Source organism: Martes martes (assembly GCF_963455335.1).
Source record: "Martes martes genome assembly, chromosome: 10".
Lineage (NCBI taxonomy): Eukaryota > Metazoa > Chordata > Mammalia > Carnivora > Mustelidae > Martes > Martes martes.
The window spans coordinates 58268301-58283727 of NC_137898.1; the positions used below are offsets into that span (position 1 = coordinate 58268301).

General features: G+C 45.7%; 1 protein-coding gene across 3 annotated transcripts; it reads left to right on the forward strand.

Moving 5' to 3' along the window:
• The first annotated feature begins 8399 nt into the window (after positions 1-8399).
• FOLR2 (folate receptor beta) lies at positions 8400-13325 on the forward strand. 3 transcript variants are annotated; one of them, XM_080816018.1, is made up of 5 exons: positions 8400-8601; positions 10165-10326; positions 12270-12458; positions 12591-12726; positions 12850-13325. In XM_080816018.1, the coding sequence occupies exons 2-5, from the start codon at positions 10177-10179 to the stop codon at positions 13134-13136; spliced, it is 762 nt and encodes a 253-aa protein (XP_080672144.1). In that variant the 5' UTR covers positions 8400-8601; positions 10165-10176; the 3' UTR covers positions 13137-13325. The 3 variants fall into 3 exon arrangements, with proteins under 3 accessions (XP_080672144.1, XP_080672145.1, XP_080672146.1); XM_080816019.1 differs by having other exon boundaries at positions 8427-8574; XM_080816020.1 differs by lacking the exon at positions 8400-8601 and adding an exon at positions 9706-9760.
• The last annotated feature ends 2102 nt before the right edge of the window (positions 13326-15427 follow it).

The window sequence follows — 15427 nt, forward strand, 5'->3', positions numbered from 1 at the left end:
ACACTTAGGGTGCCTTTGTAGTTCAGTTGTTTAAGCATCTGCCTTCGGCTCAGGTCCTGGGACTGAGTCCCACATCAGGTCCTGCCTCAATAGGGAGTCTGCTTCTCCCTCTCCCTCTGCTGCTTCCCCTGCTTGTGCTCTCTCTCTTTCACTCCCATTCTCTCAAATGAATAATGAATAAATAAAATATTTTTAAAAATTCACACTTAAACACATTAGAGTCAACTATTGAAATATGAACAGAAAATCTTGAAAGCAGTAATAGAAAAATGACTCATCATTTACAAAGGATCCTCAGTAAGATTAATTGTTAATGTCTCATTAGAAAAACTACGAAGTCCAGGGATGCCTGGGTGGCTCAGATGGTTGGACGTCTGCCTTCGGCTTGGGTCATGATCAAGTCCCAATGTGGGGCTACTTGCTCGGTGAGGAGCCTGCTTCTCCCGCTGCCTGCTGCTCCCCCCAACTGTCTGCTGCTCCCCCTGCTTGTGCTCTCTCTCTGACAAATGGATAGATAAAATCTTTAAAGAAAGAAAGGAAGGAAGGAAGGAAGGAAGGAAGGGAGGATGGCTATGAAGTCCAAAAGGAATTCGGATGACATATTCTAAGTAATGAAAGGAAAAGACTGTCAACCCAGAATTTTGTAACCAAAAATCTATTCTTCAAATTGAAGGAGAAATTAAGACATATACCCAAATAAAGCAAAGCTGAGAGAATCTGTCACTAGTAAACTTTTCCTAAAAGAAATACTAAAGCTTGTCCTTCAGGTCGAAATGAAAGAACATCAGGCAGTAACTTGAATCCACATGAAGAAATAAAGAGCACCAGTAAAAGTTACTACAACTAGAAATATAAAATATGGTATAAATGTTTTTATGTTGTGATTCTTTTCTTATCCTATTTAATGGGAAAAGACAGCTTCATGAAATAATAACTATAAAACAGTATTGATATGTTTATAATGTATAAAGATGAAATTTGTATGACAATAACACAAAGTACAAAGGAGTAGGGGAAGGAATGAAGCTATATTGGAGTAAGGTTTGAACACCACTGAAACTCAGAATTAATCCGAACTAAATTAGTATAAATTATGATTTAATAATAACGCCAGAGCAACTATTTTTTTTTAAGATTTTATTTGTGTATTTGACAGGCAGAGATCACAAGTAGGTAGAGAGGCAGGTAGAGGGAGAGATGGGGAAGCAGGCTCCCCACTGAGTAGAGAGTCCGAAGCAGGGCTCAATCCTAGGACCCCAAGATCATGACCAGAGATCACAAGTAGGTAGAGAGGCAGGCGGGGGGGTGGGGTGGGAAGCAGGCTCCCCGCTGAGCAGAAAGCCCGATGCAGGGCTTGATCCCAGGACCCCAAGATCATGACCTGAGCTGAAGGCAGAGGCTTAACCCATTGAGCTACCCAGGTGCCCCTCACCAGAGCAACTATTCGGAAAAAATTATAAAAATATAGTAAAGGAAACAACAAAGGAATTAAAATGGTACACTTGAAAATATCTATTAAACACAAAAGAAGAAAGTGACGGAGAAATAGAGGAACTAAAAAACAAAACATACATATATAGGGGCAGTTGGGTGGCTCAGTCAGTAGAGCATATGACTCGATCTAGGGGTTGTAAGTTCAAGTCTAACGTTGGGTGTAGATTACTTAAAAATAAAATCTTTAAAAAATATATAAAACAAATAAATTGCAGCTGTAAAACTTACATCATTAGTAATTACATTTTATATATATATATACATTATATATATATAAATGTACTGAATTCCCCAATAAAATACAGAGATTGGCAGATAAAAAATCATTGCCCAACTATACACTCTCTACATGACTCAAAAAGGATAGAAAAATATATATCATGCAAAAAATGAGTAAAGGATAGCTGGAGTGACTATAATGATATCAGATGGGGTGTCTGGGTGCCTCAGTTGTTTAAGCGACTGCCTTCAGCTCAGGTCATAATCCTGGAGTCCCAGAATCAAGTTCTCCTTTGGGCTCTCTACTCAGCAGGGAGTCTGCTTCTCCCTCTGCCTGCCCCACCCTCCTCTTGTGTGCACGTGCTCTCTCTCCCTCTCTCAAATAAGTAGTCTTAAACAAAAGTTTATAATGATATCAGACAAAGAGAATTTAAGACAAAAATTGTTAAGAGGTAAAAATAGACATTTTGTAATGATAAAAGGTTAATCCATCAGGAAGACATAACAATTATAAACATAAATGTACCTAATAACACAATCCCCAAATACATGAAGTAAAAACTAACAGAGTAGGATAGATAAATACATAGTTCAAAAATAGTAGTTGAGAGGGCTACGTGACTGGCTCAGTCAGTAGAGCATACAACTCTTGATCTTGCAAAGGATCATGAGTTTGAGCCCCATGGACAGAGAGATTACTTAAAAAAAAAACAAAAAAACCAGCAGTTAGAAATTGCAATAAACCCTACCAACCATGAATATAAAAAAATAGAAAAAAAATAGAAAAAAACTAGGCAGAAGATCAACAGGGAAGTGGACTTGCACAACACTAGAAACCCCATTAGATCTAGCAGAGATCTATAGAACATGCCAGCAAACAACAGAGAATATACATTCTTCTCTTTCTTTTTTAAAAAATTTTTAAAAAAATTTATTTGTTTGTTTGAGAGAGAGAGTGAGCACAGGCAGACAGAGTGGTAGGGAGAGGCAGAGGGAGAAGCAGGCTCCCTGCCGAGCAAGGAGCCCAATGTGGGACTTGATCCCAGGACGCTGGGATCATGACCTGAGCCAAAGGCAGCCGCCAACTGAACCACCCAGACGTCCCAAGAATATACATTCTTCTTAAGTGCATACGAGATATCCAATATTAGGCCATAAAAAAGGCACCCATACATTTAAAAGAACTGAAATACAAAGTATATTTTCTGACCACAAGGGAATGAAATTAAAAATTAATAAAAGAAAGTTTTGGAAAGTTCACAAATAATGTATAAATTAAACACACTCCTAAATAATGAATGAAATAAATCACAAGAGGTATTAGAAAATATGATGAATGAAGTGAAAATGAAAATAGTAAAATTTATGGATGCAACTAAGCACTGTTTTGAAGGAAATTTAGAGCTATCAAGGGCTGTATCAAAAAGGAAGAAAGATTCTAAATGAATAACCTACCTACTTCCTTAAAAAACAAAAAAGAGCAAAATAAAATCAAAATGAACAAAAGGGAGTTAATAATTAAGAGGAAAACAAAAATAAATGGAATAGAGGAGGCGCGCCTGTGTGGCTCAGTTGGTTGAGCATCTACCTTTGGCTCAGATCATGATCCAAGGGTCCTGGAATCAAGCCCCAGGTCAGGCTCCCTGCTCAGCGGGAAGCCTGCTTCTCCCTCTCCCCCTGCTTGTGTTCCTTCTGTCACTCTCTTTCTGTCAGATAAATAAATAAAAAATCTTTAAAAAATGGAATAGAGGATAGAAAAACAATAGAGAAAATCCATGAAACCAAAAGTCAGTTCCTTGGTTTTATTTATTTATTTAAAAGTAGGCTCTACACCCAACATGGGGTTTGAACTCACGATCCCAAGATCAAGAGTCACATGCTCTACTGACTGAGCCAGCCAGGCACCCCCAAAAGTTAGTTCTTTGAGAAGATCAACAAAACTGATAAACTATTATCTAGATTGATCAAGAAAAAAAGAGAGAAGAATCAAATTACTAATATCAGCAATAAAAGAGGAGACAACACTATTGACCTTACATAAATAAAAGACATTGTAAGGGAATAACCTGAACAATTGCATGCCAATAAATTAGATGTCATAAATGAAATGGCCAAATTCCTAGAAAGACACAAACTGTCAAAGATGACTTAAGAAGAAGTAAAAAATCTATACCTGTAACAAGCAAAAAGATTGAATTCATAATCTTGAAACAAAAAGATTGAATTCATAATCTTGAAACAAAAAGATTGAATTCATAATCTTGAAACTTCCCACAAACAAAAGTTCAAGCTTAAGTCAAGATGACTTAAGAAGAAGTAAAAAATCTATACCTGTAACAAGCAAAAAGATTGAATTCATAATCTTGAAACAAAAAGATTGAATTCATAATCTTGAAACTTCCCACAAACAAAAGTTCAAGCTCCCACTACCTCAGTGCATTCTACCAACCGTTTAAAGAATAATCAATACCATTTTGTCACAAACTCTCTCAAAAAAGAAGAGGAAACACTTTCAACTCATTCTATGAGATCAATATTCCTCTGATACAAAATACATACAAAGACATCACAGGAAAACTACAGACCAATATCCCTTATGAATAAAGAAGTAAATCTTCTCAACAAAATATTAGCAAACTGAATCCAGCCACATATAAAAAGGATTATACATCATGACCAAGTAGGATTAATCCCAGAGTGCAAGTCGGTTTAACATCCAACTATCAATTGATATGAAATATCATATTACTAAAATTGAAGACAAAACCCACATGATTGCCTCAGCTGAAACATCATTTGACAAAATCCAAAATCCTTTTATAATTCAAAACAAAACAAAACCGAACATGGAACAAGCTAGGAATAGAAGTGAATTCCCACAACCTGATAAAGGTATGAAAAGCTCACAGATAACATCATAGTCAATGCCCAAAGCCTTTTCCATTAATACCAGTAATAAGCAAGTATGTCCATGCTTATCATGTCTAGTCAACTTTGTACAAAAGTTGTAGCTAGGGGGCGCCTGGCTGGGTCAGTCAGTGGAGCTAGCAACTCTTGATCTCAGGGTGTTGAGTTCAAACCCCACTTTGGGTGCAGAGAGTACTTTAAAAAAAAGTTGTAGCTAAAAAAAAAAAAAAAAAAAAAAAGGTGTAGCTGAGTCTATTAGTCCATAAAAAACGGGCCGCCTGGGTGGCTTGGTAGGTTGGGCCTCTGCCTTCTGCTGGGGTCATGATCTCAGGGTCCTGGGACTGAGCCCCACATTGGGCTCTCTGCTCAGTGGGGAGCCTGCTTCTGCCACCACCCACCCCCCAGCCTGCCTCTCTGTCTACTTGTGATCTCTCTCTCTGTCAAACAAATAAATAAAATCTAAAAAAAAAAAAAAGACTATTAGTCCATAAAAAGGAATAAAGGCATCCAGATTGGAAAGCAAGAAGTTCTTCTTCCTTCCTTCCTTCCTTCCTTCCTTCCTTCCTTCCTTCCTTCCAGGAGAAGCTCCTTCACAAGCCCTGCCCTGAGACGACACCAGAAGCTCCCCTCAAAGGCTGCTCCTGGAGGAGGTGGTTCTCCAAGAAGAAGTAAAACTTCCTAGTCACAAACGATATGACACTGCATATAGAAAATCCGAAGGAATCCACAAAGATATTACTACTACTAATAAGTGAGTTTAGCAAGTTTGTAGGATACCAAATGAATATACAAAAATCAGTTTGGGGGGCATCTGGGTGGCTCAGTGAGTTAAGCCTCTGCCTTTGGCTCAGGTCATGTTCTCATGGTCTCAGGACCCCTGGGATCAAACCCTTCATTGGGCTCTCTCCCCCCGCCTGCCTCTCTGCCTACTTGTGATCTCTGTCAAATGAATAAATAAAATCTTTTTTAAAAAATCAGTTGTTTTTCTATACACTAGCAGTGAACAATAGAAAAATGAATTTAAGAATATAACTCTATTCACAACAGCATAAAATAGAATAAAAGACATAGAAGTGAATTTAACAAAGTAAAAGACTTGTCTACTGAATACTATAGAACATTGTTGAAAGAACTTTTTTTAAAAAGATTTTATTTATTTACTTGACTGAGAGAGAGACACAGTGAGAGACTGAACACAAGCAGGGTGAGAGGCAGGCGGAGGGAGAAGCAGGCTTCCCACTGAGCAGGGAGCCTCATGTGGGGCTCGATGCCAGGACCCCAGGATCATGACCTGAGCCGAAGGCAGACGCTTAACGACTGAGCCACTCAGGTGCCCCTGTTGAAAAAAATTTAAAACCTAAATAAATGGAAAGATATCCCATGTTCATCATCAGGAGACTTAATACTGTTAAGAGGTATTACTCCCCCAAACTGATCTACAGATTCAACTCAATTCTTATCTAAATCCCTACTGGCTTTTTTGGAGAAATTGACAATCTGATCCTAAAATCCATATGGACATGCAAGACTCCTATAACAGCCAAAACAATCTTGGAAAAAAAAATTAGAGGACTCACACTTTTTGGTTTCAAAACGTACTACAAAGTGACAATGATCAAGACGGTGTGATAGTAGCATAAAGGTAGATATGTGGGTCAATAAAAGAGAACTGAGAGTTCAGATTTTTGACAAATTGAATTGTGCCAAGACAATTCAATGGGGGGAAAGAATAGTCTTTACAATATACAGGCTGGGATACAACTGGATATTCACATGCAAAAAAATAAAGTTGGACCACTGGTTTATAACTTATATAAAAATTAACTCACAATGGATCAAAGACCTAAATGTAGGAGCTGAAACTATAGAACTCCTTTAAAAAACAGGGGAAGAGTTTCATGGCATTGTACGAGGCAATGATTTCTTGGATATGACAGCCAAACCAAGGCAACAAAGGGAGAAAAGTCGATAAACTGGACTGCATCAAAATGGAAACTGGGCACACAAGGACAGTTAAGAGAGTGAAAAGGCAGCTTACAGAATGGGAGAAAAGATTTGCCACTTACGCCTCTGATAAGGGGTTAATCCAGAAAATAGAACTAGAGAGCTCCCACAACAATAAAAAGATGTGTAATGCAATTAAAAAATGGGCAAACAACTTGGGTAGACATTTCTTCCAAGAAGGTGTACAAATGATCAACAAGCCTACGAACATATACTCAACATCACTCATCATCAGGGAAATGCAAATCAAAACCACAATGAGATATCACCTCACACCCACTAGGATGGCTTTTATTAAGACAGAAAAAGTCAACAGGAAATAACAAGTGTTGGTGGGGATGTGGAGAAATAGGAACCCTTGTACACTATTGGTGGGAATGTAAAACTGTACAATTGTTACAGCAAATTTTATGGCAGTTCCTCAACAATGGAATTACCATGTGATCCCACTATCCCACGTCTGAATATATACTCAAAAGAATTAAAAGCAGGGTCCTCGAAAGATAATTGTACACCGGCCATCCCAATAGCCTTCTTCACAATAGCCAAGAGTTGGAAGCAACCCAGAATTGATCAGTGGGTGAATGGATAAACAAAATGTAGCAGATACATACAAGGAAGTATTATTCAGTTATTAAGAAGAAATGAGGGATGCCTGGGTGGCTCAGTTGGTTAAGTGGCTGCCTTCGGCTCAGGTCATGATCCCAGTGTCCCGGGATCGAGTCCTGCATTGGGCTCCTTGCTCAGCGGGGAGTCTGCTTCTCCCTCTGCCTCTGCCTCTGCCTGCTGCTCTGTCTGCCTGTGCTTGCGCTTGCTCTCTCTCTCTCTCTCTAACAAATAAATAAATAAATAATCTTTAAAAAAAAAAAAGTGAAATTCTGACACAGGGATGAACCTTGAGGACATTATGCAAAGTGAAATAAGCCAGTGACAAGAAGACAAATACTGTGTGATTCCCACTTACATGAAATATCCAGGGTAGTCCATTACTAGAGACAGAAAGTTGAATGATGGTTGCCAGGGACTGGGGAGAGGAGGAAATAGGGTGTTGTTGCTTAATGAGGATGAGGTTTCAGTTTTACAAGATGCAAAGGAGTTCTGGAGATTGGTTGTACAACATAAATACCCTTAACATCACTGAATCATACCCTTAAAAAGAATTAAGATGGTAAGTTTTATATAGCATATGTTTTTCCACAATTTTTTAAAAGGCTATCAAAAAATGCTTAATTATGTTTACAGAAATGCTAGGTGGTGAGCTATTACATCATTTATCAGATCTGAGACAATTTTTCTCTGTTAAACTGGACTTCGGCACTTCAACCTCTAACTGTGTTTATCTCGTTACTCAAAAATTAACCCAATAGCTATCATTTAAGCCTACTTGTATTGTGCCAGGCTTTTCCATATGTAATTCTCAACAATCCTCTGGTGAACAAATTAAGGCTCCAAAAGTCTCACTGCTATTTCCCAAGGTTATATGAGGGATGGAGCTGTCCCTGGAACCCATGGAACCCTAACCCTAAAGCCTGGGTTCTTCCCTACTGTGCCTCATGCCCCTCAAGCTAGTTTCATCCTAACAACTATTTGGGGTACCTCAAAAATTCAGATCCCACTTAGAGATGAGCTTCTCTAAGTTTTGATGAATGTTGAATGTGTGAATCCTATAACGAATAAGTTAACAAAGAGATGAATGAAAACAGGAGTGAATACACTGACAGGGCTAACGGAGCCTTGCATGGGTGGGGCCTGAAAGAGAGGGAAGGAGAGAAGACTGGAAGCGGAAAGGGGAAGTTACATTCTGTGGTGATCAGAGCTCTTACAGTCAGTGTATCCTGGCTGAGGTCAGAGACCACTGGGGAAAGTCCAGGGGCCTGGAGCCATCGCCAGCCTGAAAAGAGGCTAGTCAAGACACAGCTGTGTGGGCTCCCAGCAGCAAAGGAGGCTCAGGCAAGATGCCCTAAGGAGGAAAGGGAGGCAAGGACACTGGACGGTGGGGGTGGGGGGTGGGGGGTAGAGGGGGTGGGGGGGTGTAGTGCCTGAGTGACTTGGTGGGTTAAGCATCTGCATTTGGCTCAGGTCATGATCCCAGGGTGAAGAGATGGAGTTCTGTGTTGTTCCGTTTCCCTGCTCGGCCGGGAGCCTGCTTCTCTCCCTTCCTCTGCCTCCCACATATCGCCCTCCCCACCCCGCCCTGCCGGCTCATGCTCCCTTGCGGTGTTCTCTCTCTCCTGAATAAATAAAATCTTAAAAAGACAGACAGAAAGAAAGATCCCTCGGGCTCCTGTGGGGAAGGTGCCTTTAGGGGAAGAAATGGGAGGAGAGAATACCTGACCGAAGCCAAGGGAAGTGAATTCCAGAAAGGTTTTTGGAAGGACCCTTGGCCAGGGATTTGTGGGGATGTGGGATGGTGAGAGAGAGGAAGCAGTCTCTGTTGTCAACTCCGGTACTTCAGGGACAGCCCAAAGGAACAGATCTTTAACAGATGGGAGTGGGGGGTGAGGGTCAGTCAGGAAAAGAGAAGTGGGCAGCACTTGTGCTGGGTGACTTCCAGGACTCTAAGCACTTGTCTAGTTGGCTGCTCCAACATGGGGTACTTTTATTTTAATCAATTAACTAACTAATTAATTAATTAATTTTTGGGTGAGGGGGGAGAGAGAAAGACACGGGAGATGGGGTGTGTGGAAGAGAAAAGGGAGAGGGTGAGAATTTGAAGCAGGCTCCATGAGATCATGACCTAAGCCGAAATCAAGAATTAGATGCTTAACGGACTGAGTTACCTAGGTGCCCCCATGGGGTATTTTATATTGTCCCTCAGGTCCACGGATCTCTGCACTTGTTTTCTGAGGGGTAAGGTAGGAATCTGGTGCATTAGCCTAGAGATTGCCGAGGAGACCATTGTTACTATGGAGTGGAGGAAGGAAATGGCTTTCAGAGAACAGGGAAGGAAAAAGTATGAGGAAGCAAAAATTAGAAACCACCAATCTTTCCATATCTGTGTTATTTGACCAAATAGCACCCCATGTGCTACCTCCCGTGACCTCAGTGCTGACTGGGAGGACTCAGCAGAGCTGGGGCACTGCCTTCCCCAGGCTAGTGGATTTCTGAGCTGCCGTGGGGACCCAGGTGATCCAGGGTATGCTGGAAAGCGCATGCTTGCTGGACATGGCATGAGGGCACTCTGTGTCCCTGGCCCTTTTCAGGGGAGCAGGGCATGGGTCTGAACTATTTAGTACTTTTCCTAAGTAAAGTTGAGAGAAGAGTGGGCACAAAGACATCTCCTCCAACTGAGGAAGACTCTCCCGGGCCGATCCGCTAATCCCAGATCCTCATTGAGCCCCGATCCTGGGATGAGGGAGCCCCTTTGCCAACCTTCTCTACTTCAGCTTCAGGGAGCCTCAGGACCCCAGCCTGAAGGAAGAGGGTCTGACCTTATCCTTCACTGTGGAGATAGGGAGACTGACATGGGGGCCATGGGGACCCTATACGAGCATCTCTCTCCTCGGGCGTGGGCCTCCCTAACCAAAGCTCCGTCTGCAGGGACAGAAAAACATGGTCTGGAGACTGATTCCATTACTGCTGCTGTTAGCCTGGACAGTGTCCATGTGCAGTGCCCGGGCCAGGATGGACCTGCTCAACGTCTGCATGGACGCCAAGCACCACAAGGCAAAGCCAGGCCCTGAGGACAAGCTGCATGGCCAGGTGAGGAGGGAGTGTGGCTCCAGTTGGGGAGAGGACTGGTTCTAACAGGGAAGACAAAGTCAGGGGGTGAGGAGAAAGGGTCAATTGGCAGATGCCCCCACATCCTGGGTTATTGCTGTCAGGGAAGATGATGGTAAGGTGATGGTAAGATGTTAGGGGTGGCCTCCTCGGAGAATACCATGTCAGCAAGATACGATATAATCATTTGTCGAGCACTTACCCAGTGTCGTGTTGACTGCCCATGATTTCATATCCCCAGTGGTCCTTTGATGTAGGAGATAATGTTCTCCCCCACATAACACAAATGAGGAAAATGAGGCCCAGAGAAGCACAAGGACACACAGAGGACTTGGACATAAACAGCCCTTGTGGTGGTGTAAGGACAGGTATGGAGTGCAAGGGATTTTAGCGAGGATGGTTCTTCCTACCTTCCCTATATGCCAGTCCACGGAGTGTCAAGGGTGGAGAAGACGGTCTCTTCTGGCTGTGATATGGGCAACAGGTGCTGTACGTTCACTCATTCTGTAAAAATGGATGCCATTCAGTTGTAACTCTATTGAGACTCCACGTCTCCTTTTTATGATAAAAACTCTTTATTTTTTAAATGATTTTATTTATTTATTCGCCAGAGAGAGTAAGAGAGAGCACAAGCAGGGGGAGCAGCAGGCAGAGGGAGAAGCAGGTCCCCTCACCGCTTAGCAGGGAGCCCCACCTGGGACTTGATCCTGGGACCATGGGATCATGACCTGAGCAAAGGCAGACACTTAACCAACTGAGCCACTCTGGCACCCCAATAAATACTCTTTAGACTACTTTTCTGTCCTGGAATAAAATTCAAAGCCAATAGAACCTATCTGCACATTTAAGTTAAAAAATATCAACATGACTCTCTATCTGTACTACAAAGGAGAGGCACAGGGGTGCCTGGGTGGCTCAATGGGTTAAAGCCTCTGCCTTCAGCTCAGGTCATGATCCCAGGGTCCTGGGATCCAGCCCCGCATTGGGCTCTCTGCTCAGCAGGGAGCCTGCTTCCCCCTCTATCTCTGCCTTCCTCTCTGCCTGCTTGTGATCTCTCTCTCTGTGTCAAATAAATAAACAAAATCTTAAAAAAAAACAAACTTGCTCGGATATGGTGTGTCCATATGTAAGATGGAGTTTGGTTTAGATTTAGGAAATCATAGAGAGGTCTTTCATTGACTTTTTTCAGCAAATATTTTTTATGGGGCTGCCACATTTCTGGCACCGGCCTCACCGCTGGGGACAGAGACCTTAACACTTGCTGAGAAGAAAGTTACTCAACACAAATTACTACATAGGTCGTGTCCGTCTTCCTTTGCTCAAAATGTCACCCTCCAAAAAAAAAAAAAAAAAAGTCATCCTCCAGTGAGACTTTTCACAATCACCTTATTTAAAATGTCAAGTTATCCCATACCCCACTTTCCCAATCCCTCTGTAATCTTCTCCATATAATTGATCAGATCCTGACACCATATTTTTTTCTCTTTTAGTTTCTTACTGTCTGTCCCCACTGATCAAGATGTGAGTTCCATGAACACATATTTCTGTCTGTTTTGTTCTCTATCATATTCTCAGCATCTAGAACAGTGACTGGACTAGAAATAGGTACTCAGTAATTATTTTTTAACGAATATGTCAAAGAACTTTATATGAAGTGTGAAGGGCTGCATCAATGATGGCTATTGCCTCCCAACATGGGGTTTCTCTCCGGCTCCCATGACCCCTGATCAGCTCTATTGTGACTGAATCTCCCCCAGGATGAGAGTTCCGGAGGTCAAGGACAAAAGGATCCTCACAGTAAACTTTCCTAAGACAACCCACCTGAGGCAGGAGAGCAAGAACCAAATGGGGAGAGGCTGGAGGTGGCAGAAGGTTGTGTGTGTGTGTGGGGGGGGCAGCAGTTAGTGGGTGTCTTCCCCACGCAGTGCACTCCCTGGAAGGAGAAGGCCTGCTGCTCAGTCAGCACCAGCCAGGAGCTGCACAAGGACACCTCCCTCCTGTACAACTTCACCTGGGAGCACTGCGGCAAGATGGAGCCCGCCTGCAAGCGCCACTTTATCCAGGACAACTGTCTCTATGAGTGCTCCCCCAACCTGGGGCCCTGGATCCGGGAGGTATGGGACCCTGCCTCTCCCCACCCCACCCCTGCAGCTGCCATCCAGCTCCATCAGGGCTGTGGCAGGAGATGTCTCATCCCCAGCTGAGCGAGGGAGCTGAGTGAGCCCTCCCTCCTCACCTCCCACCAGGTGAACCAGAGCTGGCGCAAGGAGCGCTTCCTGAATGTGCCCCTGTGCAAAGAGGACTGCCAGCAATGGTGGGAGGACTGTCGCACCTCCTACACCTGCAAGAGCAACTGGCAGTGGGGCTGGGACTGGACCTCAGGTGAGGGCCTGGAGGGGTGGTTGTGGGCGGGGACGGAGGTGGGGTTTGAGGATCTGGGGTGGCCAGAAACCAGCTTCGGGCCCAGGGGTTGAATGTCTGTGTCCACCCTCTCTCCGCCTACAGGAATTAACAAGTGTCCAGCCGGGACCACCTGCCGCACCTTTGAGACCTACTTTCCCACGCCCGCAGCCCTGTGTGAGGGACTCTGGAGCAAGTCCTACCAGGCCAGCAACTACAGTCGAGGGAGTGGCCGCTGCATCCAGATGTGGTTCGACCCAGCCCAGGGCAACCCCAATGAGGAGGTGGCGAGGTTCTATGCCATGGCCCTGCGTGCTGGGGCCCTGCCCCGAGGGGTGGAGCCTCTCCTGCTCAGCCTGGCCCTGATGCTGCAGCTTGGGCTCCTGGGCTGAGTCTAGCCCTACCCAGACATCCTATCTGTGTGTCCCGAGTTTTGATGACCAAGCTGGGCTCACAAATGGGGGAACTCTAAGTGTGCTTCCATCCATTATCCATCCTTCAGTCATCCCATTCCTGCTCCATGGTGGGCCTTGCGGTTTGTTTGGCAGTCAGCTCAAATAAAAAGACTGACATCCGTGTCAGATGAATTATTTTTGTTTGAGTGGGTAGATGACAGATTCCACAGTTTCTGGATTCCTTCAGATCAGAGAAATGAGACTTGGGTGTGAATCCCAGCTTTGCTACTGACTATGCCAAAGGGAAGCAGTTGCCTGTCTAGGCTAAAGCTTAGTTTCCTCCTCAATAAAATGGGGATATCCGTCCTTTCCCTCCCGGTTGTGAAACACAAAGAAGCTGTTGCCTGGAGAGCACGTGACAGCATGTGAGCGCAGTGTCTCACTTCAGTAGCCCTCGGGGACTCCGCTGTAGTCACAAACGAGAGCGGGGTCCAGGACTTTGTTACTTACATAGGTCCCCAAATATCCCCCCTTTCTCCCAGGCCCTGTCTGCCTGGCTCTGTGCTCAGCTCTGCAATGGGAAAGCTGGGGATGGGAGTCCAGGGAAGGCTCTGGATTCCCAGTGGGGGTGAAAAAAGTTCACCCATGATGTGGATTGAAGGGACACCTCTGAGGCTTGGAGCCTCAGAGGAGGAAGACAGAAGACGGTCTGGGAGGTTCCTGGAAGAGGGAAATGCTCAAGAGCCTTCAACTGGTTTAGCTTGGATGGAAAAAGGTTGGAAACTCTCAGGGGCATTCTAGGGGCAGGAGCCTGGCCTCTCCTCTGGCACCTTTGTCCCCTCCAGGGATTGCCAGATATGCCTATCCTGTCTTTGCCCAGCTCCCAGGAACGGGGCCTGAGTTGATCTCTGGGTCTCCCTCTTGCCCTTTTCCCCGGGGAGGTCTTTGTCTCTACACCCCCTCACAGTTATCCTCAGAGAGGCACAGGTCCGTGTCTGAGAACACCAGGCATCCCTAGAACCCTGGAGTGAAGACTCCTAATCCAGTCCTCTCCCCTGCCCGTTGCAGGAGGGTGCGCCTTTCATGGCACTCACCTTCCCTCATACCTAGAGCTGACTGACGGGGAAGTGGGGCCGTTTGTGGAGGATGGTTTACGGAATTCCTGGAGGGGTCTGGAGACACTGGGATGTACGGGGCTGTCTGTTAAGTACTAGATTTACCTAGTCTGGAAGGCCCCCACAGACCCCATTCTGTGTCCCGGGCTTTGTCCCAGCTGGGTTAAGCCAACGCATATTTGAAATAGAGGAAGGAGCTTGTTGGGACTGACCCAGACGCAGGTTCACTCGAGCGAAGTGAAAGTTCTCTCCCAGGTTAAAAGCGATCTGCCGACGGCGGCCCGGGAGCTGGCCGCGGCGGGAGCCGGGCTGGAAGCCTGCGCCTTTAAGGAGCCAAGGCGCGGAGGGGCGGGGCAGGAAGCGGACTCCCGGGAGACGCTGCCACCGGCTAGGTCTTTTTTGGGGGGAAGGGGCGGGCCAGACCCTCTGTGGGTCCCGCCCCCTTTCCGGCGACCGGGTACCCCTCCCTCTCTGGGCGCCCGGGGCGTCCGAGCGTACAGGCTCTGGGGAGCTCCCGGGTCGGCGTCCCGCCCACAAAGGCTCAAGTTTGTCGTCTTGGAGGGAGTAGCTTGGGCGGGGGCGGGTGCTAATAATACCCGTTCGTTCTGGCGCCGCGCTTTACAGTTTACACAGCTGTCACCTTCGATACTCCTTAATTAATAATAAAAATAGCCGCTGTTCTGGAGGTTTACTGGATGCCAGGCCCTGTGCCGAGAGCTTTACAAGCACGGTCCCATTGAGTCGGCCCTCATAACATTGCTCCCACTTTGCAGAGCGGGAAGACGAGGCGCGGAAGGGTGCCGTGACTTGCCCGAGGTCACTCGGCGGGTCAGCGGCCCCTGGATCAAGACGGGGGACCGGGGAAGGCGAGGCGCGGGTGCTACCCTCGGCTCCGCGGAGAGCCGCGGGGGCGGAGCGGCGGGCGGGGCGGAAGGCGAGGGGGGGTGCGGCGGCAGAGGATGGCCATCTTAAGTGGCCGCTGAGAGTCAAGGGCCGCTTCCCCCGGGAAGGGGGCATCGGAGCGGCCCAGGAGGTGGGGGTCTGCGCGCGGGCGGCTGCGGCTCTGGGGAGAAGTCGGGAGCCCAGGGGTTTGAGGGAACTTTCTTCTAGAAGGGCAGTGGCGGAGGGGGGCGCCTGATCTCGGGCTACTGAACCCCTTAAGGCCCGGGCCTG